The 27,211-nt window shown below is 39.5% G+C and overlaps 1 protein-coding gene across 9 annotated transcripts in view; it reads right to left on the bottom strand.

Moving 5' to 3' along the window:
• Nucleotides 1-18,197, bottom strand: part of KLHL5 (kelch like family member 5) — an 87,616-nt gene extending 69,419 nt beyond the window's left edge. For 2 of the 9 annotated variants that reach the window (XM_070263989.1, XM_005608825.4), the window contains exon 1: nucleotides 15,849-16,173. Coding sequence is in view for 2 of the 9 variants with exons in the window: in XM_070263986.1 (XP_070120087.1) it covers nucleotides 17,834-17,862 (29 nt within the window). In the remaining 7 variants the exon portion in view is untranslated. Of the gene's footprint in view, nucleotides 1-15,848; nucleotides 16,190-16,577; nucleotides 17,236-17,833 lie in introns of those variants that run through there. The other 7 variants (XM_070263986.1, XM_023638220.2, XM_070263985.1 and 4 more) reach the window with 7 other exon arrangements.
• Between the last annotated feature and the right edge of the window lie 9,014 nt (nucleotides 18,198-27,211).

Consider the following 27,211-nt stretch of genomic DNA (forward strand, 5'->3'; position numbering starts at 1 on the left):
AGGAGTGGAGTTGCTGGCTTGAAGGTATATGTATTTTAAATTTGAATAGTTTACTTTCCTAAGGCTCACATTTTCAAAAGTAAAGTGAGTGTACCTTTCTCATCTATTTTCATAGGCTCAACAGTCAACGAGTATTATCATTCTTTTAACCAGAGATAACTACTGAGCTTGAGCATATTTTCATAGGTTAATTGACCATATTGACTTAGAGTTTTCTGAACTACTCATTTATACTCTTTGCCTATTTTTCTCTTGAGCTGTTTATCTTTTCCTTAGCACTAACTAGAAGCTCTTTGTATATTATAGATATTAACTCCTAATCCATCTTGTTTTTGCAAATAATTTTTCTATTTTCCAAATGAATAGCAACTAGTGCCTGCACCTTTAAAAACATTTTAAAGTTTGACATATATTAGAAAAGCGTGCAAATCGCAAGTGGAGAGCTCAATGAATTATGAACCCCACCCAGGTTAAGAAAAGGAATATTACCAGCACTCAAGAAGTCTCCCTCATGCCCCTTCTCAAAGGTAACCATCATCCTTAGCATAAATTAATTTTAGCTGCTTTTGAACTTCATATAAATGTATTTTTTTCACGATTGTTTTGATATTAATCTGTATTGTTGTCTGTAGCACCTGATGGTTTTTACGGCTATATAGTATTGCACTGTATAATACACAACTATCAAAATGCATTCTATTGACAGACATTTGAGTTGTTTCTAGTTTTAGACTTTTGCAAATAACGTTGCTATGAACATTCTCATACATGTTGTCTGGTGTACATGTACATGCATTCCTGTTATATATATAGACCCACAAATGAAACTGCTAGATCATAAGATACGCATATGTTCAGCTTTGATTGTTGTTTTCAATTTATACTCCTTACAAGCAGCATATGAGAATTGCAATTACTCCACATGCAGCCAACACTGGTCATCAGTCTAGTTTTAGTCATGCTGATAGGTCTGTAGTGGTATCCCATTTGGTTTCTTTACATTTTTCTGATTATTATCATGGTTGAGTAACTTTTTATGTTTATCTGTCATTTGGATATCCTCTTTGCGAAAAGTCCTTTGTTTAGGTTTCTCGCTCTTTTTTCCTATTAAACTTGTCTATTTTCTCGATTTGTAGGAGTTCTTTATATTTCTAATATGAGCCCTCTATTATCAATATAACTTTAATATAAACCACCCTTTTCCTACTAAATTGAGGTATTATTTTTATTATGAATTAGCTTCCCATACTTACAGAGATCAATTTCAGGATGCTTATTCTGTTCCATGGCCTATTTTTTATGCCAATATTACAGTTTTAACTATAGGATATTTATAATATATCTAATATTTGTTTAAGCAAGTTCCTGTCTCAAACATCTTCTTTCAAAATAATTTTTAAGGCTAAGTTTGGATATTTACTCTTTTATTTATACTTAAAATAATACTACCCAATCCTCTCAACAAAAAGCCCCAACTCTACTGAGATTCTAATTGGAACGGCATTTAAGTTGTATATTAATTTTGAGATGATTGGCATTTTATGATATTAAGGCTTCACATCCAAGCATATATGTTTTTTAGTTTGTTCATCAATAAGATTTTAAAATCTTTTGACTATAGGTCCTGTGCCTTATTAAATTTTTATTGTGTTCTTTACTTTTCTTTCTTTTTTTGTCACTTTTGTAAATGTAGTAACGTTTTCTGGTTTCATTTCCACATGTCTATTGCCATTATAATAAAAGTACTGAGTACATTTATCTTATATCCAGTCATTTTATCACACTTCTTCATTAGTTACAATGTTTTTTTAATTAGTGTGCATTTCTAGTTAAGTTAGAGGTACTTTTGAGACATCAAAGTGGAAATGTCAGATAGTTGGATAAATGTTCCTGGAGCTCAGATCCAAGCTCCAAGGAACTCTAATAGATAGAAGTCCAGTAGTAGAGAAGCCACCAAAGGAGACTGAGAAGGAACAACTACTGAAGTAGAGGAAAATCAGCAGGGTAGGGTGTCAGGCAAGTCAAGGGATGAAAGTGTTTCACGGCAAAAGGCATGGTCACTATATCAAATAAGAGGTCAGGTACCGTGGGCAAAAAAAACGTCCACTGGAGTTGGCAACACAAAAATTTTACCAAACCAGATAGGAACAGTTTCAGTAAAGGGAGGGGTTCCAAAGTCAGATTAGTGGGTTAACAGTTAACAGAAGATGAGAAATGAAAGAGAGCGTGTACAGACAACTCCTTCAGAAAATTCCGCTGAATAGTGAGGCTGTGGAATAGGATTGTAGCTGGAGGAGTTAAGGGATCGAGGCAATGCATTTGTTTTGCTTACTTGTGTGTTGATTTTTAAAAACATGGAACCTATTAGAACGATGAGAATGATGCAGCAGAAAGGAGAGATTGATGATTGCAGAAGGAAGCACTCGAACAAGAAAGTGAAGGCTTTGATAAAAGGAAAAGGGAGGCCCGTAAGCACAGTGGACGGCTTGGATAGTCATCCTACGAGGGATACTTCCTCTACTGTAAGATTTATAACTTGCTAAAGGCACCGATTATTTAAAAAGGAAAGAAAAGATATCCACTAAGCAGTCTACTCAAATTGAAAATCAAATCAGCCTTCTAAAAGGAGTCATGAAATAATAAAGATTAGAGGAAAAACTAAGAATTAAGAAATAAAATGATAAAGAACTAGATCTTTAAAAATCTGTCACTATACTCTATTATCTTCAAGAAAGCATAATCAAAGAAAAGCAAATTAGAACTTAGAGAATAAAATAACAGTCATAATAAAAGGGAATATTTAAATAAAATAAAAGAGTAGAAAAATAAAAGGTCAGCATTGCTACAAAAATTTTAAATGTCAAATTGAATATTTCCACAAGGGAAATGCTGACAGAGGAAGTTAAGTAAGCCAAGTTGGAAAATATTCCTCAAAGGCAGAATTTGCTCAAAATCCCTTATAGCTAGGTCTCTAATAATTTTGCCAAAGGTTAAGCCCATCCAAGCATGGCTACTTCGGGGGGAAAATCTTCATTCTAACAAAACACGTTAAAAAATTATCTATTGCTACAGTAGCTTGTTATAGCCCCCATTTTAGAAAGGGGTTTACAGAAATATTTCCCAGCTTTAACTATTTTCTTGGTCCAAATACTTTCTTTGTGAAAAATATGCAGTAAGCTTAAGCATTAATGCTTTCATGAGATGAAATTCAGAATTTGTTTAAATAACACTTTTTTCTTCTGTCCCATCAACTTTTGCTAAACCATATAAAATTGTTTTGCTCAAAAATTTATCCAGCTCTGATGAAAAGTACTTCCTAGGGTAATGACTGATAAAAGATCAATCCATATTAAAGTCATTACATTGTTAAACTGTCAAAATGGTTTTCACTGACTGCTCTATAGAAATGAGATCCCTCATCATTCTCTATCCCCTGAACCTCTTAATTTTTTTCAAGCACTTACCACCACCTGGCATATTAGATGTTTATTCACTTATTTGTTGTCTTTATCCTCACTACAAAGTAAGCTCCAGCAGAACCTTGTTTCGTTCATTGCTGTAGCCCCAGCAATTAGGACAGTACCTGGCAGACAGTAGGTGCTCAATAAATATTTCTCTAATGAATGAATGAATCCTACAGTTATAGAGCAATAATAAAAAAGATATACTTAAACTGTACACTTTTTAAGTTATAAAATAAAATTAAGAATCTAATATTAAAAACATATTAGGAAAACATTTACCTCTGGTAATAAAACCTTTTTGGTATTTTTTCAACTTAAGAGAAAAATTACCATATGTTACTCTAAGAATTTCTGTTTTCTATTTCATTCCTCAGGCATAAAATTTTTATCACTTTAAAATCTAATGGCTAAACAGAAGATGTCTTTTCAAACTGACACGACACTTTCTTCAAAATGATTATCAAATTATATTCTGTACCGCTCCTTTATTTTAATAAATTTGGCTTACTTAAAGTTAAATTTGAGATACAAAAGCTCACATGATACTCAAAATAGATAAGTGCCAATTATGAATACATTTTTCAAAATGTAATTAAGGAATCCACATGCAATTTCTGCTTCAAATCTGCTCAAATGGTAGTTTGTGAATTTAAAAGATGACCCTATTTGGTATTACAATAGCAACGCCGAAATGTCATTAAGATAGACAGTAGATGGGCTCACTCCAATAGCGTGGCTTTTAAAGCTACGGCTTCACTCAATTTAAATCACAGTTATCCAGTAACTGCTTTATCCAGGTAATCATTATTATACAAACCTCTCCTCACATACAGTTTTTAAGACAACAGTATTTGTTTTATGAGTAATCAATTTTAATGGACCTATTCCTATAGCTTTAAGTGTGTGACATGTATTGCACAAAACACATCAAGAATTAATTTTAATGTGCTAACCCAGCAGCACTTCACCTCCCTAAGTTTGTCCTCAACTATAAAAAGAATGAGTTACAACACATGATTTTAAAGAATCCTTTAAAGTTTGGTGGTTCTGGGATACTTTTAAAACTTCATCAAATTAGATAATTAGATCTTTTATCAGAATTTGGCTTATTTTAAAAATTTGAAAACTAACAAAATTCACTGACATTTAAATTCCACTAACATTTAAAAACATATGCTGGCAGAAAATATGTTATTTTTACCCAGATTAGAAAAAATTAGAGAGCTACTTTTACTTTAATTCCAGAAATACATCAGATATTCTGTACCTCCTCTCCAACCTCATAAAAAGCAAACATTATAGGGGCTGGCCCCATGGTGCACTGGTTAAGTTTGGCTCACTCGGCTTCAGCAGTCTGAGTTCATAGGTTCAGATCCCAGGTGTGGAGCCACACAACTCGTCAGCCATGCTGTGGTGGTGACCCACACATGAAATAGAGGAAGACTAGCACAGATGTTAGCTCTAATCTTGCTCAAAGCAAAAAAGGACCAATCTTGCTCAAAGCACACACACAAAAAAAGAGGAAGATTGGCAACAGATGTTATGCAAAACAATCCTGGATTTATGTAAATTCAACAAATGTTTGTGCTGTATGCAAAAAGAAGCCAGCCCTAGTGGTCTAGGGGATGAGATCCAGTGCTCTCACTCCCATGGCTGGGGTTCATATCCCGGTCAGGGAATTACACCACTTCTGGTGGCTGCATGTTACTGTGATACTGAAAGCTATGCCACTGGTACCAGCAGAGTCAGTTAAGGTGGACAGGTTTCAGTGGAGTTTCCAGACTTACAGACTAGGAAGAAGGACCTGGTCACACTTCTGAAAAAACTGGCCATGAAAACCCTATGAATAGCAGCAGAGCATTGTCTGATTAAACACTGGAAAGTGAGAGGATGGTGCAAAAAAAACCAGGCAGGGTTCCACTCTGCTGCACACAGAATCACTAGGTGCAGAAAGAACACAATAATGAGAAAATAGGCAGTAAAATCCATCAGGGCAGGGACCACTATATTCCTAACAACCTCTATAGTGAAGAGCATTCAAATATTTAATGAATTTAAGTCAAAGAATAAAGGAATAAATTAATGGCACAGCCCTTGATTTGAAAGATCTTAAAATCTAGCAGAAGAGAGTCTTGAATGAAACCCGTACTGAATTATCAAGAAGTAAGTATGTCCTTCATTTGGGAGAAGATGAGGTTCTTGAGTTGAGGATTTAGAGGTATACCTCAAAAAAATTAATTTGGTAACAGTGAAGAATGGATTTGTAAAGGAAGATACTATCAGTAGGGAAACCAGTTAGAAAACTCTTCAAGGTGAGAGGTATAGTTTAACCTTGGCTGGGAGCAAAGAGATCTGAAGGGGGATAGATGTTAAAGATATTTCAGAGACAGACCTTACACAATGTCTGTGGCAAATGGACAGGAAGAAGTCAAAGATGACAGCATTTTCAAACCTGGGTAGCTGGAAGAGGAATGGTAAGACTAACACAAATAAGGAAGTAAGGAGGATACAGTTTCAAAAGGATTGGATGTAGCTTTAGACAAATTTGGCTTTAATTGTGTATCTAGCAACCAAATAGCTAGGAATAGGGGTCTAAAGCCATACCTAGCTTATAGTTAAAAACCAATCTATTTAAAAGATCAGAAATTTAAAGCGTGGATAGATGAATCCTAGGTTGTTAACACTGGTTATCTTTGCATTCTTCCTACCAGTTACCACAAACACAGGGCATCAAAACTTCTTTTGTAATGAAAAAAAACTTAGACTACACTTTGAAATCCAAAATTAGGTTTCTAGCACAATGTTAAATCTCATACTTTGTTAGAAATAATCAGGAAATATCTCTGATTTAATCAGTAAACAAAAATTAAAAATAAATATCAACTTTAAATTCAGCTGTAACAAGCTAAGAGACCTAGTTTTGTAAGCTATATAGTAGATTGAAAACTCAGCAGTCGAGAACTCTGATATACAATGAAAATTGAAGTACAAGTTCATGGTAAAAGCCATCTAATACAGCAGTTTTATTTATTTGCATATTCTAAAAGCACTGTGATATATTCTTATATAAGATCAAGGTGAAAAAAGTAAGTGGGGTAAATCTTGACCTTTAAACTAAATTATGTCTCCTTGCTATATGACCACACAGCATCGCAAACTATGTGCTCAGATAACTCAATAATCTCATTGAAATTACTTACATAATGTCTGCCTGCTCCCCTGGACTGGAAACTCTATGAAGGTTACAGAAAGGACTATGGCTTTTGAGGCACTTCTAATACAACAGCTGACACTCAATTTAAAAATTGCAGGGTCTGCCCAGTGGCATAGTGGTTAAGTTTGCAGGTTCTGCTTCAGTGGCCCGGGGTTCATGCGTTTGGATCCCTGGCGTTGGCCTAGGCACAGCTCATCAAGCCATGCTGTGGTGGCATCCCACATACAAAATAGAGGAAGATGGGCACAGATGTTAGCTCAGGGCCAATCTTCCTTACCAAAAAAGAAATTTAAGAAAAATTGCACTACAGCATGGTAAAGATATACAGCAGCATGCATAGGATGCTATGATAGCTGTAGAGGTCAAAGATATATTTCCAGTCAAACTGGAACTCTGAGTATAGTAAAATCCCCCTTGTCAGATGAAACCTATAGCTGGTCCATGAAACAAAAACATCAGTAATCATAAAAATTATATTTATATATCCCTAAAGATTTTATTTTAACTTAAACACATAAATGCATATTCCCTCACAAATCTTTTCATATAAGGTTAATGCCATATATTTGATATGAGACTTCTACTGAGTTTGGGCCCTCTTTCTTGCATAAGCTGTGCCCACAATGATCCACCATCTATGATTTCCTCTGTGGTTTCTATAAATGGAGAGACAACTTAAAAGCACTTCCGAAAGAATGTGAATACAGAATCAATTAGGCCAGTGGCCTGTCCACCAGGAGATAAATAGCTGTGGCAGAATATAAATTAATACACTGTTTCCTTCGAGGAGAAAGTCTCACCACAAAAAAAAGTCAGCTGAACCAAACAGTGCGCTTAGTGACGTAGTTAATTTACATTCCGGTGTGAGTTCCTTATTTCCCTGAGAACCATGAATAGTCTAAAGACCAGTTAGCTGGTCCATGGACTTTGACAGGCACAGCTTTAGACTTTGATGGCTTCCCCTCCTGTCTTTTACAGTTATCCAGCCTTCATCAAATTTGATAGCAAATTTGTTAAATAACTCATTATTTTGAGATGTGCCAAAGCATTCCACTTAATTTTCAAAGAAAGAATTCTCTTTTCCTTATACTCTCATTAATTTACATGTCCATTAATGTTTTATAGTTATTATAACAAGCATAACTGTTAAAAACAGGCTTGTAAATAGACAAAACCAACTTTTGGTAAGTACGCAACTCAACAGGTAAGCACAGGGGTGTGCAGGTCTACTATGGAGCAGCCCACTGGGCCATGAGCATTCAGTCGGCCCTTGGGATCAGTAAGTACATTTTACAGAGGGAAGAGAGTGCAGCAGGCTAAAGTTATGAGTCAGTTCACAGGTAGTCGGTGGAGGGTGCTTCTGCTGTTATTTTCCCACATTATCACTTGTTAATGGTGCCCTAAGTGATGTAGCAGAAAGAGCCTGAGTCAACAGCTAAGCCACTCACCAGCTTGCTGTATAATTTGGGCAAATCACTTCACCTTCTTGATCTTCAGTAAAATGGGATTAAGGAAGTAGTATGTGCAAGTATTGAGTAAAGATCTGAATTTGTAACAGCAGCTATTATTTCCTGAGTGCCTGAATGTGCACAATAATATGTGAAATACTTGACACTGAATGGGACATTTAGTTTTCACAAAAACTCTGGCAAACAGGGGTCATTCCCCTGTCCCTATTACAGATGAGGACACTGAAGTGAAGTGAGGTTACATCTATCTGGTGAGTAGCAGGGTTCAATCTGAATCCAGGACAGACTCTAAAGGCCATACACTTTCAAGCACACCACACTGCTTCTAGCTTTTAAAATATTCTCATTTGCAATCTGCAAATTCTTATTTGCAATATTTGTACAACTACTGTACAAATAGTTGATTTGTACAAAGTTAGATATCTAGGAGAGAGTAGTAGAGCAGACTTAAATCCTTTACCAATACGATCTCACCTAACTAAAAGCAAATAAGGCACTAAAAAAGAAAAAAAAACAGAGTACTTAAAGAACATATCATTCTTAACATAACAAAAATACTGTTAAGTTCATCATAATTGCAATTAAATGTCAAAATGGCATTTAGTCACCAAGTACAAGTGCCTCACAGATTGCTCCTTACTTGGCTCCCTCCCAGCTTCTGTCACTATTTTTTATAGAGCAAAGTGCTGACCCACATTAACATCAAAAATATCTTTTCATCCCTCAACTGCCTATTGGTACTACTATCTGGTAGCAGTGCAAGCAAGATTTTAAAAATCAGCTAAATTAATAATACATGGCCTTTTTATCCCCTAACTTATCTATAAAAGTTATCACAGTTGATACAATGAAGACCACTGCACGATTATAACAAAATATTTACTTTTTAAAATAGCCCTTCGACTTGACGACAGGTGAAAAAAGAAAGATTTCCTTGCCACCCACTTCTTATATTTTGTGAACTCAAGTATATATTTGCTGTGGCACAAGGATGAAAACTGTAATACCATAAGGATGATGGCAAACCACTGCTAAATTCCTGTCTGATCCTTTATGTGTGGCATGTGCTGAGACACCCAACTGTCTTACGTGCCATAAGAAGTAATAATCCGGATAACCATAATTTTGTCTTTTACTGACCTGAACCAAATCCAGTAAGTGTTTGTCTTCTGTGTGGCTTTTTGATGATGGAGGAGAAAAAAGTAATCAGTACTCTCTAGACACAGATATAATCAAGCAAAATTGCCTGGGTTCTCTGAACACATAATGAGCCAATCACAAATCAACTCGATTCTGCTGCAGGACCCATCTGTTTTATAAACTGTACAGTGAAAGTTGGATAAGGAAAGGGTAGTAAAAGACAAAGTAAGCAACAGAGAGGAGAAAAATGTGAAGCACTCTGCTTCTCAGCTGCTCGTAACAAGAAATAGTTAATCACTACAAATGTTAATTAAACCAGTCAACCTTTAAAGAAACTCTCTGGCTTGCCCTGCAACTAGACTGAAAAAAAAAAAAAACCCACTAAAAGACTGTTCTATAACTTAACTCCAGCCAAAAGCAAAATAAGGCATGCTAGTGAGTCGAATGGGGATCAGGGGAGACCAGGGAAGGTTAGAACTATTAGTGTTAATCCAGTCTTCTTAGGAGGCAGTTCCGAGTAGTCCCTCCTATCTCCCAGGTCCCCAGCAAGGCAGCGGTGTTGACAAATTGAGGGCAAAGTTTCAGGGGCCTGCAAAGGACAGTGCTGAACCTATCCAGCAGTTCTAAATTCCTGGAGAGCACAGAATAGGGTCTTCTTTCTTTCTGCTTATCAGAGAAATATCTCCTCAAAGAAAGGCAAATATTAAGTAGAAATGAACTAACCAGTCTCAAATTTAAACCTCGTCTAATCCATTCTCCACACTACAGCCAAAGCAACCTTTCCAGTACAATTCTGAACCAAATCACTCTTATTGAAAACTTTTATTTTTTTGTTTTTGATCACCTACAAGATAAATAAAAGCCAAGATCTTTAGATAGAACTCAGTGTTTTTAACAATCAGTAGTCCTTTCAAGCCTGGCCTAGCTTTCCAGCCTTATCTTCCTTTCAACCTCTCTGCCTATTTCATATTTTTTCCATCATAAAAAGTTAAAACACAATACATCAAAGGAAGCAAAATGAATATTTTTGAATACTTCCCAAATGGAAAGAATTATGGCAGGCACTGTGGATAATACTAGTGAGAGTAGAGTTAAAATCTTTTTCCCTTCTGCATTTAACCTTCAGTTAACTCTCTTAGCTCTGTTCCTCTGGCAATCTAACAGAAGTAGGTATGTCAACTATGTTACTAGGCAACATTGCTTATAGTAAAAATGATTAGTAAACTTCCATCTGGACTCAGAAGAACTATAAATGAAATATATACACCTTATAGGAAGCCATAGCTTTGACTTCCCTGAGTGTGATGGCTCTTGTAGTTGGCTTATCCATTGCAGGGACCCTAGCAGCTCAGTCTAAGGAGTTGGACAACAGATATTGTCTCCTGTGGGACATGAGATTTTTTAAGCCAAGGCAGCTCCTACACCTACCTGATGTGAACTTTATCTCCTTGCACCTGAGCTTTCACTTGGAGCAATGTCTCCCAGATGGCTATATGACTGTTAATAGGGCCTGCTGTGAGGATCACAGCCACTGCTGAGGAACATTTCATGCTGCCTTGCTGGCAAGCTGCGCTTCCTGTCTGATAGCCTTCTGAGTAAACAAGCCTTTGGTAGTTTTGTGAGTCTGAACGTTTAGTTGACCCTAAGAAGAGCTGTTCATTTTGCACAGCAGCAAGAGTATAAGAAGGTCTTAGAATGACATTCCAGATGTTCTACAACTTGTAGAACAAATCCCTTCTGCCTTTTGTCTGCTCTTTTAGCCTCACATACATCCCTGAGAAATCCCACCTAATCTTATATACAGCTTTTACTCACCTTCCTCTGTCGTTTTCTTTTTCTGGGGATCCCCTCTTCCAGGTAACATATACTACCTCCCCATTGTCCATTCCTTCAGCCATCTGCTGAGGTGAAGCTATGGATATTTTTCAACCAGAAAGAAAGGAGATATTGCATAGGTAAAGAAAGCAAGAAAATTTTGCTAAAAGAAGCTAAGTATACACAGCTTACAGAAAAAGAATGGAAATATACTGAGAATAAAAATAGGCTAAGTTGGTGGAGAGATATGGCAATAGCATATTAAAGTGTAAAATGTCCAGATAGAGTGTCTAGACCAATTTGGATAGTAGAAAAGAACAGAGCAAGGCAGTATATTAAATGCTCCCTTCTTCCTGCATTATTAGGCATGAGGAGAAGCCAGGGAGCCCTGTACCAGCATCAAAAGCAGATGTTATAAAGTTTAGACAATTGGGTAATCTGTATCTTGGGAGAGGGAGAAGGGATGGATGGAAGGATTACAATGGACACGCGTTTTCAGTGTTCAGGGAGGGGGTATTGTTGCTACAAGTCAGCTCCAGTTCAACCTTCTCATGGATTATCCTAATCTGCTCATCCCACTAGAATCTGCAAACTGATGTTAATTGTGTAGTAGAATTTTCAATGGCATCCCAGGTTTCTTCAGTCCCAAACTGTTAGAGAACTGCCTCCTTTCTCTATTACAAAGTTGTCAATTACTCTAACTTCTTATTCTTCAGGGCCAACTCCACTATTTCCAAACTCTGACAGTGGTTAATTTAAGAACTAACCAAGATGCGGTACTTAGAAAAAACTTAGTTCTTCTGGAATTGCTAAAGGCTCTACTTAGTTTCCTTTAAGTGTGTGAACTCTTAGGCTAAAGCACTCATTTAATAGCAAAACAGAGAAAACCAGTCAACCAGTCAGAGAAAAAGAGGAATGAAGTGTATGTGCAGAGAGACCCTGGCAGGAAATCATACAGACCTGGAGAGGGAAAGCAGCCCAGCTCCTCACTTTGTTATTGACGCCAAGTGCCTCGGAGACTCAGCTGCACTCCCACCCTGGGACTCTGTGACACAAAGCTATATCCCTCTTCTAACAAAACACTCTTTTTTGTTTAAGCTAGTTTAAAGTAATTTATCCCAAAAAGTCCCTAAAACCAAAAAAGGTGGTTAGGGGCAAAGTGTAACAGGGTATAGACATAATCAGGGTTTATCATACTGAAAGAGTCTGTTAATGACGTTGGAAAGGGAAAGAGACAGAACTCAGTTACAGCTATTTTCTATTGGGGTTGTAAACTCCCCATTCATCTTTTTATTCGCACAGGATCTAACACAGTGCCTTATATACATCACATTTAACAAATGTTTATTGAATTGACCTATAATTCAAAAAGAATGAAATCCACTTGGTCAAAATAGCATGTCTAATTGTGGAGTTTTCAAAAACATTTCATTTCCAATTAATAAAAGATGTTCTTTATAATTCTCACTAGCATAATTCTATGATTAAACATACATACACAAAAAATTGCTATTTTCTATTCTCTAAATACTGAAAAACATAATTTGGATTAAAGAGTGTCCATAAACTATTCCAGTTCTCCTCCCTCTGTGCGCCTGATAGAACTGCATTTCCCTGCCTCCTTGAAGTTGGGTGCAGTCATACGACTTGTTTGGGCAATGAAACCGCAGCAGAAGTTACCTGCGTGACTTCCAGGTAGAAGCCTTAATGCCAATGTGCGACTCATCACATCCTTTCCCGTGCCCTAACAATTGTGGAAGTATGCCTCCAGATGGAGCCTCTGACAACCTGGGGCTCCAAAGGCCTACCTGGAACAGAGCTCTCCTGTTGACGCTAATTGCACATGTAGTGTGACTAAGAAATAAACCTTTGTTGTCTTAAACCACTAAGATGTGAGGGTCTTTGGTACAACATAATTTACCCTACCTGCTACACTTAGCAAACCCCTGTCATAAATGGGGTGAAAAGGATGAATAGCTCTGGCCCTCAATTTGTCTTCAGAATGGTAACTTTTGTATAGCACTCTATCATTTATAGAATACTTTCTTACAGAAGCATCCTTCATTATCCAAATTCTCAAATCCCAAACATAGGAACTGAATGGAGTCAGATAGATTTTTGGACCAATTCCTCATTCTCTCAACTCTATTTCCTATCCAAAACTCAGGGACCAAATACATTTGGATAAGGTGATATTCCTTGCCCTCCAAACTCTTGCCATCTGTACTCAGGAATGGAAAATATTGAGACTAAAACATTCTTGATACATTATTTCATTTGTGCCCTTAAAGCTGTTTTTCTACTACCCAGTACCTATTAGACTTTCAACATCTATTGACTGAATCGTGTGCTGTCATCATTTTAATTTTACACATAAGGAAACAGATTCAGAGAGGTTCACAAACTTGGTGGAAACAACCTTGTACTTTAGTGGCACAATCCCAGATTTTCTCTCTTCAAATCCCTTGCCCTTTCCACTATGTACCATGCTTTCTAGGGTCTCTTACATCTACAGAATTTCAGGATTTGATAGTAAATTAATAGTATCAACATTGTGACAAAAAGAACACAATAATCACATAGTTACATCTAAGAATAATTAGACTCATTCTTTAAGGAATTCTACTTTGCCTAAATGTAGTCTAATTCAAGACCCTGAGTAGCCTGAAGCACAGAAGGAAAGGAATTCCTAGAGATCACTTGGTCCCGCAGGCAACTGGCAAAACAATGAAGAACCAGGAAAGAACTCAGGGGGAAAGTAACCTTTTCCTTTGATGTATAGTATGTATATAATTCTGACTTTTAGATTATCTTCACTTTGGTTCTTACCATATCGGCTAACCTCAAACTCTTTGCTCTCCAATTCTTATCAAACCTCAGTTATAAGAGCTACTCCTGAAGAATTGCCAAAAGGATTGGCAACTCATTCATTTCTATCGATTTAGTGGTTCTCAGCTTGTGTTCTATAGTCAAATAAGTTTGGAAAAGGTCACAAAATATATCCCCCTTTAAAAGAGTAAACTTGAACATTAGCCAAGAAATTGAGTGGAAAAACTATTGAAATTTAACCCAGCTCTCTCAAACTTATTTGAGCTCAGAATCTTATTTCAAGAAATAAACTATTGATTTCTTACTCCTTAGAACACAGTTTTGGAAATACCGCTGTAGGTAACTCTACATGGTTATGAATGGATCCAGGCAAGGCTTCAGAGAACTTCTCTTTAGAGTTTTATTATTGCCCTATATTGAAGAACATTGTTGTCCAAAATTCATAATTTTACATAGGGATATTTTAAAGATGTTGTCCACTGCATCACACAATCCCCCTTTTTATTAGGGGCCCATGAGAAAATGTTCCTCCCAGGCCTCATTACTAGAAAATGCCTCGTTTAGGCAGAAGAACTGGTTTGTTTTTATCTTGGAATAGAATCACACTGAAACTTACTTTGTTCCTATCTCTCTCTTTTTTTCCCTGGCTGCTAGGAAGCTCCAGGGCCAAAACTGTGACTCATTTCTAGCACAGGATCTCATACTGGCACTGGTATTATGTTTCCTCTTGACTTTGTATTCTTTTTATTTCCTGCTCTGTCTCAATTTCCTCATTTAGTTTTGCTTTACCCTATTGTACTATATGGACACTAAGTTGCTTCAAATCATTTTTGGAACTATATATTGTATCTATTAAGTCCTATCTTCTTACAATTTCATAGCGATTTCTCCCTAACTGCCCCATTACCCAGAAATATCAGTGTATTCACCTTTGTGTAAAACTATTCACATAATTAAGACAAGCTAACAGAACATATATTCACAAGTCAAATCTGCAAATGCTTAACACGAGGAAAAAAGTCATTGTTTCTTCAGTGGTCTAATAACCAAAAAGACATAAACTGTTTTCTAAACGGAAGGAGAATCACCATTTATTGGGTACCAGTAACTGCTAGGCACTTAATAGACACGTTTCATTTTTTAAAGAAAGAAGCAAGGGCACTTGCGTATCCATAACCTCCAGAAGGATGCACAAGAAACTGGTAATATTGGTTGGCTTGGGAGTGCAGGGGTGGGTGGGGAGACTTTGTATATTCCTTTTGAACTTATGGTATCCTTTATACAATGCCTATTTGCACCTTTTGAATTTTGTGACGTATCAACTATTCAAAAGTATTTTCAAAAATCAAATGGAACGATAATAAAGATGGCAGTAATGCTTTACTCTTTGATACAGCAAACTTTCTTCGTCAGCTTTTGGTCCCAGAGCAGGCACTGAAACGCCTAAATGAAAAAGTTGCAACGAAAGCGCCAGTTTGTATCGAAATCAAGTCCCTTTCTGAGGCTCCACACTCCGAGGGAGAGGCAATTATTTAAAATAAAAACTTAAGATTCTGACGGCCTGCGGGTAACAATGAAAAAAAAAATCCCGAATGGTTTCCAGTTTATTTTATTAGCAGATGAGCGCGGGGAAGCAGCAACGCTTCGGGACGACAGCCACGCCTCGAGGCGGCCGCATGCGCCTCGGGCACAACTTCGCCCGACTCGAGGGCTGCGCGGCGGGCAGGCCGGCCCCGGGTTCGAGCCCCGCGCGCGGCGCGGAGGCCCCCGCTCGGCCCGGCCCTCCCGGCGGAGGTGCCCGGGAGCCGCCTCGCGGAGGGCCCAGCAGGGGGCGGCGTGGGGGCGGGGAGGCGGCCTGGTGGCGCGGCCAGCCCGCCGCCGCCCCCTCCCAGACGCCGAGGAGGAAGTCGCACTTACCGCGTCGGGCTCCGGAGGCGGCCGGGGGTCAAGGCGGGGAGGGGCGGCCAGGCGTGAGGAGGGCAGGCGGGGGGCGGGGGCCGGCGCGCGGAGGCGAAGGATGCTCGGCCCCTCGGGCGCCCCCAAACCCTTCCCGGTAGCCTCACCCCCGGGGCCGGCCGGCCCGCAGCGGGCCGCTCCCCCTCCGTCAGGCTGCACCAGGCCGCGGGACACAAACTCGTCGGGCAACCCCGGAGGGGGCGGGCGGGCGAGCGGGTGGGGGTCGGGGACCGGCTCGTCAGTCAGTCCCGGCGCGGCGCGAGCGGCCGCCCGCCCCGCCCACTGCGGCCAGGCCCCGCCCCCTCCGCGCCGGGCCGGGCGCCCCGGGAGACCGCCGCCGCCGCAGCCCGGATGGCGGTTTCTCTTCCCCCCAGTGCGTTGCGCGCCGACGGCCTGGGCAGGGCAGGGGGAAGAGGGAAAGAGGGAAAGAGGAAGGGGAGGAGAGGGGAGGGGAGTTCGTGGGGGGAGGGGGAGGTCAGGCTGGGCGGGGCTCTAGGGGAGGGGGCGGGCTGTGACGGACCTGACAAAGATTCCGGTTGTTCCCCGCCCCTTGATCAGGGAAATTCCTGGGGGTGGAAGTTTAGGAAGAGGTCCCTCTGCGGGGCTGGAAGGCGATCAGAGAGCGGGCCTGTGATTTTTGATTCTTTGGAGAACAGGACTGTATTGTCCTAGAGCTTTGGGGGAACTCACCAAGAGTTGCCTTTCTTCTCCAGCCCCTGCAACCCTTCCGCTTGCAACAATCTGATAATTCTTGTGCTCCACGTAGTGTGTTTGTGCCATAGCAGTTATGATCCTTAACTCCGTGGCCATAATCGCTGTTTTCCAATGGTGGAATAATAGTAATTCCACAAAAGTAGGTTCCTTATTCATTCCTCAGGCCAACTTCTAGTATTAAAGGCCAACTTCTATATTAAACTTCTAGTATATGCTAGGTGGTGAGAATAACAATAACTAATTTATTCAGCGGCTATATGCCAAACACAAATCTAAGGCTCTTTACAAATGTTAACTCATAACCAGTCGAGCAAAACGGCTAAGCAAAACGGCTAAGGTCACTGCCCTCGTAGAGCTCATGGTGGATAGAGAGGGAAGGGTTTCTTTAGTTTGGCTCAGAGTGATGTGTAAACGAAATGTCCATCTCCTTTCCATTCTCAAAGTAATGCAAATTTGCATTATTTGCAGATTAAGTGCTGCTCCTGTCTGTGAGCGTTGAATGTGGTCATTCCCCCCAAATGATATTTATTTGCTCAGGAGATCTTCAACGTGTCTCCACAATGAAAATCCAATGCAAGCAAGTGGTCCAGAAAACTGATGGATCAAATCACTAACAGAATAACAGCCAAATTGTGGCGGCAGCCTGGGGTGGTGGGATCTATTTAGGGATCTATTTAGTACACTCCCACTTGGGGAAGTGGTTAGGAAAAGCAACATAATGTGAAACAATGAAGCATTGACATGGACTGCTAGTTCAAAGGGAAGCGGATGCGCCATTTAAAACTGTTACAACCAGAAAAGTGATACATCACGAAATCTGCCATTGAGGGCTCCAACCACAAAGCACAGGATAAAATTTTTATCAGAGCCACTGTGGAAAAGTCTTCCTACACCCCCTTTGCAGTCAAACCTACATGCATAGATAAAAATTACTTTAGTAGCATTGTCTTTAAGTACAAAAGACAGTTGTGTAAACCCATATTCTGAATTTTTAGAATTTGGAACTATTTTTCAGTGTTAACATTTGTGCACATTAACGGCAAATGACATTCTTCTCATAGTTTTTTTTTTCCTCTCATAGTTATTTGTTGTTCAGTTTTGGGATTTTAATTGTCTTTTTATTTTGGGTTTATAGTGAGAAAGACTAGAAAAGTATTGCAATCAAATCAGATTACCATTGCAGTAAAAAAAGAATCATAATTTAAGAAAGAGGAATTCCCATATAGCCTCACCTTTTTTTCATGTTGAATATGTTGTCCATTCTGTCCTGAAATCTATTCTCTTTAATTACTAATCTGTATTTTCAGTTTCTTTGCTCCACTACCCCCCAAAAGCAAATCAAATCAGATATCCCTCGTGATCTGACGCCCTGCTGCTGTCCTCAGCTCCTGCCGTGCTTGCTCTCAGGCTTCTCCCCACACTGGACTCCTTCCTCTTCTGCCAACACACCAAGCACTTGCCAGTGACGCCTTTGCATGTCCCTCTCTCTGGAAGGCTCTTAGCTATTCACACAACTCTCTCCTTTTTCCTTCATGTGACCTTTCCTGACTATCCTGTGTAAACCTGCAAACCACAGCCCCTTCATCTCCTCATTTCTCAGGCCTTAGCACAAACTGACGTGTATCTGTCTTTCTACTCCCACTAGAAGGTAAGCTCCATGAGAACAGAACCTTGCCTGTTTAGTTTACCATTACATCTCCAGTGTCTGTTACTTACTATGTCCGTCACATAGTAGATACTCAAACATTTTTTGAATGAATGAATGACTTAGTATAAGAAAGATAGCTTGTATTCCCTCTTGTAATGGCCAAAGGGCTTGGGTGCAACTTATCTTATAACTGAGTTATATGACTTAGACATATTAACAAGGTCTAAAATACAACCCAGTTTTACCCTATTTAAAATTAGAATTTGAAATGGCCATTTTTAATGTCTCATTCTGGCAATACACTAAGGAACAAGATTTGAAGAAGCATTCAGAGCTAAGAATTTATGCTGAGATCTTACAACTTGGCTCATAAATGGATCCATAGAATCAGAGAGTAATGATGGATCAATAAATGTGGTCAAACTCTTAATATTTTTTCCTGAGATGAAACAATATAGCAGGGATTAGAAATGGAATAATTGAACCTAAAATTTGATTAACTCTACTGGTAACTTGATAGATGGTGCTAATACGATGTCCTCTGTGAGTGCTCAAATGATTTAGTTGATAATCATGGTGATGAGGTTAACAATTAATGTTCCCATCTGGTTAAAGGACAGTACTGATAGCAAATAGAACTTAATCTTAGCATGTAGATGCCTTTAATAAAGAAATGATTTGACTTTTCATCTTCTGCTCTGATTACAAGTTGTATGGGTGGGAAAGGATTAAAGGCTTAAATATCATTATACACAGTGTCTGTGTTTAAAATCTAGATCCCAGGAACGAGATCTCTTTCAGAGGATTTAGGATTACTTGTAACAGTACTACTGCTATCCATGTTTTGACGTGAAACAGCCTTCTGTTAAAATACAGAGCTTTAAAAGGTATGAGCAGATCATACCCCTGGAAGGAGAATCTCCAGGTTGGGAGAAATAGGTGGCCAAGCAATCTCAACCCCAAATTTGTCCCCCTGAAGTTCACCTCAGATTCTCACACTGGTTTCTCTTGGTTCCTTAGGGTAGTTCATTCCCTCTTTTAACTTGTTTCCATTCCCCTCCCCACCCCCAAGAAAAGTTTCCTTGGCCTTCTTTACCACAGTCAAGCCAGTCTAGAATTTTCAAAATGAGCTTTACTAAAATCCAAAGTGGTAAAAATGAAATTAGTATGGAAAATATAAGCAACACCCATAACTCCATTCATTTGTTTAGCTCCTCTCCCACAGTTTCCATCCTTCCAGGAACAAACTTCCACCCCAAAGGGCAGCTGTAAATTTACAGGTGATCTGCCTCATTTCCTTCCCTGTTGGCTGCCTTCCTTTCTCTGCATGGTTAGGGTCATTTTTTCCTCTTTCACATGGGAGCCATCAGGCTTGTCCCGCTCACAACCAAGGCTAAAAGCTTCACTTCTATTCCTGTTCAATTCTTACTTCTGGCCAGAGGGACATGGCATAGTCCCAGTACAATCACAGGACTTCGGGGACTGACACAATGTGTGAGCTCCTTCTTCAGGTGGGACTCGCTTTACTCTTAGAGGAACGGTCATTCCCACCCCAGTGTCTGGCCACTCCTTTCAGTCCCCAGAACTGCCCTCCACAGTGCTGGGGACCTGGGGAGGAATATGCATTCTTTCATGCACATGTTTGCATCCACCCATTCATAAGCAGGCCTCCTACAATCAGGCCATACTCTCTGATGGGAAAAAAAGGTTTTTGAGAAACAACCTTAAACATTTCCTGCCAGTCTCCCCCGCTTCAAGATAAAGTTCAAAATTCTTTGCATGGATGTAAGATCCTTCATAATCTAACCCCTCTCTTCCTCTCCAGGCCTCTGCCCATTCTGAATGTTTTGCAGTGCCCAGAATGTATCATTTCTCCCACAATTATATCTTTAAGTTTGTTTCCTTCATCTAGAATGCCTTGTCTTTCCAATCTCTGCTTGCCTAAGTACCTCAAAACTCAACTCCAGGGTCACTGTCCTCTGGCAGTCTTTATCCTCAACTCTCCAGGCTGAGCATGTTTCTCCTCTGTTTTCCCATAATACTGTAGGGGAAGAAAAATAATTTTTCTTCTACCCTTCTAGGTTCTTCGTTGAGACCCCCCCCCCCCCGTAATAAAAGACATATTAATAGGAGAAAAACAAAGAAAAGTTTAATAACATGTATATCTCCTATATACATGAGAGATACCCAGGAAAACTGAGTAACTCCTCCAAATGGCCCAAGTCACCACCTTAAATGTTATTACCAGCTAAAGACAGAAGATGTTGGCTACAGGGTGTAGGAGAGTGGGGGGTGCCAGTTAGGGGAGGTTACCAGGCAAAGCACAGTAAACAAGGGTATGGTTGTTGTGCAGATTTAAGTCAATTGCTTTCTCCATTGATAAGTTTCTAGAGATTTATTCATCCTCTTCTTCTTGGTACAAGAGGAAGACATCCTTACTATGGAAATTTCCCTTATAAATTTAAATGTCTCTTTTAAAAGGGTAGCTTCTACTTGGTTTTCAGAGCTTTTCCTGTGTCTGCTGTTTCTTAAAAATAATCAGCCTAAAATAATCTTTATGGCAAAGAGCCATATTTTGGCTTGGTGTATTTTGCTCACCTTCAATACCCTGTGTGACCCTCTGTTGTAGTAGGAACTTGATGGCCTGTGAACATTGGCTAACTTGTCTGTCTCCCTGACTAGCTGAGAGATCTATGATGGTAGGCACTCATAAATATTTGTTGAATAAATGAATGAGAAAACACCCCTTGCCTGTGAAGTCTTGAGAAGTAGCAACTTATTAGAGTATGGCCATTTCCCCCTGAGCACTATAACATAACAGACAGGACATTTCCTCTAATTTACAGTGTTATACTACCAGTGTCATGAAACTTTAGAAGGTCCTTAATTTAGGATTCCATAAACTTACAAGGCAAGTGAATGAACACAAAGGACTTGTATTTATTTCCATGCATTAAAAGAAAAATTCCTCCAGCATCTCAATATACTTGTTTTACTTTTTAAAAATAAAAGTTCCAAGACTGCTAATTAATGTTGATTTCTTATGAGTTAAAAAATGTTCCAGGATGCATCTTCATATCTGGATATATTACTTCCTGATTCACTGTCTAACACACAAGAATCACTCCATCTGGCTTCCATTTTAATGTTCTCAGAGAATAAGTTCCTAACCACTATACAAGGTTAAGCATTTAGGTTTGTCACTGTGCTGATAATTTGCTTATGGCATATTCATTCAGTAACACTCACAAGATATTACAAAAAGACCTACAGCATAGACACTGTGCTACTTGTCATGGGGGAGAGAATAAACAAAGATGAATTACACAGATATGTAAACTGAAAAGTTCTTATCAATATCATGCTTCCTCTTTCTCCTCCATTTTGTTCATCTTTTTAAAAGCACACATCTGTCTGCGTTCACAGTTGCATTCTGTATTCAGTGACTATACTTAGCATGGAATTCTTGAGGAAAGATTCTGGCTGAGTAACAAGCAGCTGACCTGAGATTCAAAAACAGTGGGTGAATAGAAGGTGGCGCGCACTGTGCACATTTGGAGACATTCTCAGAGGCAGTGGTCTAAGCAATACAAAGAGGCAAGAAAACAAGCATTTCATTCTCTTCCCCTCCATCCCCAAGAAAATCAAGAAATAGTATTACTTATAGATTACACATATAAAGAGACAGAAAAGCACAATAGAAACAGTCTTCATGATGCCAGAATATAACAACCTTTGACTCTTCAGGAAGTAGAGAAAAATCAATTGCTCAGTCTAAAAGTAATAGGTCCAATATGTCTAGTCTCAGATAAAAAGAACTGACTGCAACAAGAGGACTCTTCTGAGTCTAAGTAATACTATTTCTTGATTTTCTTGGGGACAGAGGAAAGGAGAATGAAATGCATTCATAATTTGACAGGGAAATGCCCTCTTGTTGCAGACAGTTCTCTTTATCTGAGACTGGATCTATCGAACCTAGTACTTTCAGACTGAGCAATTGATTTTACTCTGTTTCCTAAAGAGTCAGAGGTTGTTATACTCTAGCATCATGAAGAAGGTTTTAATTGTGCTTCTCTGTCTCTTTATATATGTAATTAACATGATAATGCATTTCACTGTCAACTTCATTGCCAGAAACTTTATTCCCAGAGGCTGAAATACTACCAGCAGTCCTAGGAGTCCGTTCTGAATGGTTTTGCCTTCTTGCCTCCCCTCTCTGAGTGTACTGGCTGCGCAGAAAAGGCTGCCTCATAATCCTTTTAAGGGAAGTGGCCCCAACAGGTTCTTTCCTGCTGCATAGGCTGCTATCTCAGTGCAGTGGGTTTTGTTAGTGAAAACAGACTCTTTCCTGCCACAGATGATTAGGGTGGGAACAATGTAGGCAAAGCAGCCATGTATGGGCTGGGCATGAGAAGGTCAGACACCTCTGAGGAAGCCTGTGTGAAGGCCTCTGGTGAACTCTGCTCAGTCTTGAGCGTTCTAAACACGGTGGCAGATCAAACCAGGTCTTCCCCAGAGAGCAGGTGAACAAAAAGAAGGCAGGTGAGTAAACCACAGCCTGTAGTCTAAGCAATGCTGAGCACCTTTTCTGGTTCTCTGAGGAGCCAGCTGTACTTCCAAGGTTGGCATGGCTTACCCGGCTGCCTGTGGTGACCAACTGTGTGCCCTCATGCCCTGGGTTTCTTTGCAACAACCTCACCACAGCCACTGAGGGTAACAAGGCAAGCAGAGGCAATGCTGTGGCCTCCTGCCGGCCTGACCTGAAGTTGTCTCTGGATTTCTCTTCAATGAACTTCAAGGCCTGGCCCATACTCTCAGCTTCAGAAACAACATCCCAGCCCCTTTCTCAATAATGTCTGCTTCTAAAACAGCAAAAAGCCTGTGTAGAGAGAGAGAATCATGTTTACTGAGTTATAATTTACATGTAGTAAAATCCACCCTTTTTAGTGTACAGTTCTAGTCTTGGCTAATGTATACTGTTGTATAACCACCATCATGAAGATATGATTGAGACATAGAACATTGCCATCACCCTCAAAATTCCCTCCTGCCCCCTTGTAGTCAGCCCCTCCCTCTACCTCCAGCCTCTGGCAACACTGATGTGTTTTCTGTCCCTTGAGTTTCGCCTTCTGCCTAGTGTCGTATAAATGGAATCATACAAGGCTTTCTTTAACATCCTTATTTAAACCAACATGTGCCATGCCCAACTCTCTGTTAGCATATCATTAACACTTAACATTATCTGAAAATAAACTATTGACATTATTTGATGATTGTCTGTCACTGGGATGCACACTCCCACTAGAATGTGAGGCCAAGGACTTGGCCTCCTTTGCTGCTTCGTCTCCAGGGTCAGAACGCTGCCTGACATTGCATAGGTGTTCAGCAAATATTTGTTGAACAAACTGCAAAAGGAATCAGGACATTGGAACTTCCCCAAACCCTCTCCGTACTTAGGCCAACCTGGTTAATAAGAGATTATTTTCCCCCACAAAATGTGTTAACCCAAGCATTGCTGTATCGCCAAAGTAGGTGGTTTATCTGCAAGTAACACAATTAGAAGTAATTAGGCTGATCCAGATTATGAATTATCTTTTGAATTCACTTTCTGGATGACTAGATTACCCAGAATAGAACTGATCTGAAGTGAGTAACATGGAAACAATGATAGCAACTCTCATAGGCTTGTTATGAGGATTAAATGACTTAATGTAAGTGAAGTGTTTACTGCAGTGGTTCTCAACTGGGAGTCATTTTGCCCGCCCCCAGGGACATCTGGTAATGTCTGGAGACATTTTTTTTGTTGTCATAACTGGTCTGGGGACGGTTGCTACTCACATCTGCTGCTAAACATTGCAGGATGCACTGGACAGACCTCTACAAAGAATTAGCCAGTCCAAAATGTCAGTAGTGTCACCAGTGAGAAACCTTGGTTTTGAGCAGTGTCTGGCACACAGTAAGGGCTATATTTCTGTTTGCTATTATTATTATTTTCTAAGTGACCCTTCTTGACAAATGTTCTCACACAGTCCTAGGCTGGAGGTCTAGCATGGTGGTTGAGAGCATTAAGTCTGCTGTCAGACTCTCTGGGTTTGAAGCCCAGCTTTACTGTTTCCTAACAATTCGCTTTTGAGCACATTACTTGATTTCTCTATATGGTATATTCTTTGCCTATAAAATCGGAATAACAATAGCAACTCCTTCAGAGGGTTGCTGAGGATTGAATGGAACGATCCATGGAAAACATTCAATAAAGCTCTGTTTCTTACACACCACTAGGTGCACGGCTCCTCTAGGCTTGTCTGTTTCCAACTTTTCTGTTGCTTCAATTCTATGTTCAAAATAAAATTAAAAACTAAATAAGATCAAGAGTTAGCACAACCTGTGTTTATTGATTCTAAGGCATGCTCATTTTAAGTTGAATTATCTACAAGAAACTGCAGCTGAATTCTTAAATTTTAGTGATTCATGGCATGTAAAATGCAAGTATTTAATGATATACTTTGTGTAGCAATTTCAGTTATAAGACATTTTAGTGGGTGAATTTTGACAGTCAGAAAAAGCAAGATATTTTGACCCTTTAATTTTAGACCTTGCCATTGAATCTCGGAGGATTTGACCCAGGAGAGATTTGGAATTTGTCACTGGCTGTTGTTTTGCTAACAGTTTAAGCAGTTAGTAACTGTAGGCAGAATGACCAAAAGTTTTTATAAAAATTAGATTAATACATAGTAGGACAATTGTGGACAGTAAAAGATTCCTGAAATATCTGAGGGCATATCACAATTTTTTCATGATTTGCTGAATCAGAGATGACACACTCGTGTCCAGCAAGTGGATTACAGGCCAGCTGTGAGATACTGATCCCCTATGTCCTCAGAGCAGCCAGGCAGTGGCCTGGGATTTAGGGTCCCTGGACTGGTCTCCTGACATCCACCATCTGTATAGCACCAGAGAAGCCAGCTTCAGAGAACATGAGTCAACCCATCATCGACAAAGGACACTTGGAGCTGCTAGGGAAGTTTGTCTTCCAGGTGCTCAAGAATAGGATAACCAGCCTGAGGTCATATTAGAGGGTATGAAGTGGGGAGGGGAGAAGCAGGTCTGCAAGAGCAAGAAATACTACCAAAAATAAAACTTATAAATCAGTAAAATTTGATTTGGACAAAAGAATGAAATGAAACAAAGCATTGTTGTTCATAGAAAGGAATAGATACTAACAACACTAATTTCAGTAAGATTAAAATTGAAGTGGAAAAATATAGAAGTGGTTTAACTGCCTTTTTAAGAAAATAGATCAAGGAATTAAACAGACTTAATGGTGTTACATCAGGTAAAAACTTTCTTGATTAATTTCATCTCCATTGGTAAAATTATGGTTGGAATGTTTGTATTCCTAAATAGGAGTTAGAATGTCTGAGGGAATCAAAACAGGGTCAAAATGGGGCATAGAAGGTCTACTGACCACTTAGCGACACTTGTAAGATGGGGAAGAATTAGGGAACAGGGTCTGCCACTCCTCCCCACCAGCATCTCTACTGAAGATGCTGCCTGACCTATGTTCCAATATGTCTCAGTCCACAGCAAGTGGCACAGGCCATGACTCTCATCAATACCTCTCTTCCTCAAAGAGACCCTTGATGGTGTTTATAAAATAAGTCTTATGTTTAAAGTTCTGCTCCCCTTTTGACTGTTCTTACACCCGGGTCCTAAGATCTCTTAACTCATGATTCCCATCTGTCTATCAAATCACTGCACCCAATCAGAAGAAAAGATGGTTAATTCATATTCACAATATAGTCACAGCATGACCTTGTTCCCTGCCTCCTACTCCTCACTCACCCACGTTCCATAAAGCCCAGTGTTGGGTGGGTAAGAACAAGAAATAGGATAAATGCAGGGGCTGGCATGGTGGTGGCACAGCGGTTATGTGCGCATATTCCACTTTGGCAGCAGGGGTTCGCTGGTTCTGATACTGGGTGCGGACCTATGCACCACTTGTTAAGCCACGCTGTGGCAGGTGTCCCACATATAAAGAAGAGGAAGATGGGCATGGGTGTTAACTCAGGGCCAGTCTTGCTTAGCAAAAAAGAGGAGGACTTGCTGCAGATGTTAGCTCAGGGCTAATCTTCCTCAAAAAAACAAGAAATAGGATAAACGGAAACAGATGAGTGGTGGGGGTACAAGAGATGGTGAGCAGGGAGAAAATGATTGGAGATGGTCAGTACCATTTTTTGTTTTTAAACCAGAAAACAAGAGCAATGGAATAAAAATATTTGTTTGTACATATTCTTTATTCGCCATGAATTTTCCCTACCCTTCATTTATATTCTAAGACAAAGTATTTTATTTCACTGGGATTGTCATAATGAAAGATCTTTCTTTGAAATGAGAACTGAACACATGGATTTTGTACAATAATCACAGTGTTTACAGGCATAATGCTAATGAGTCCCATTCTGCTGCTTTTATACAGTGTAGTAAAGTAGAACCAAAAATTTGCATATGTCTTCAGTTTATCCTTACATTTTGTTCTGTTTACTGCCTTCTAGACATACTGTTTCCTGAATGCCAGAATCCAGCACAGTGCCTGGCACTTAAAAGGGGGTCAACAATCACGTAATAAGTAAATGAATCAATGATGTCCATACGACCTAGACATGACTGACATTCATCATTTTATTTTTGGTAAGTATAGTGTAGGTTTACATTATATTTACTCATACAGATTGGTGAACATGGGAAAATAGCTTCAGATTTAGGTGAGGACAAGACCCGTTTGCTTCTTGACATCACTTCTTTACATTTCTTGTTTAGAAGATAGTTTGAAAGTGCTTAGTTGAAGGTAGTTTTCTTAATGGAAAGTGACTCAAAATGAAGAAGTCTCAGTTCAAGGCCTCTTTTTTTTTACTTCTTACCCAAAAGGAAGTGAGTATGAGGTAAATTGCATAAACTTGAAGTT

Source organism: Equus caballus, chromosome 3 (genome assembly GCF_041296265.1).
Source record: "Equus caballus isolate H_3958 breed thoroughbred chromosome 3, TB-T2T, whole genome shotgun sequence".
NCBI lineage: Eukaryota > Metazoa > Chordata > Mammalia > Perissodactyla > Equidae > Equus > Equus caballus.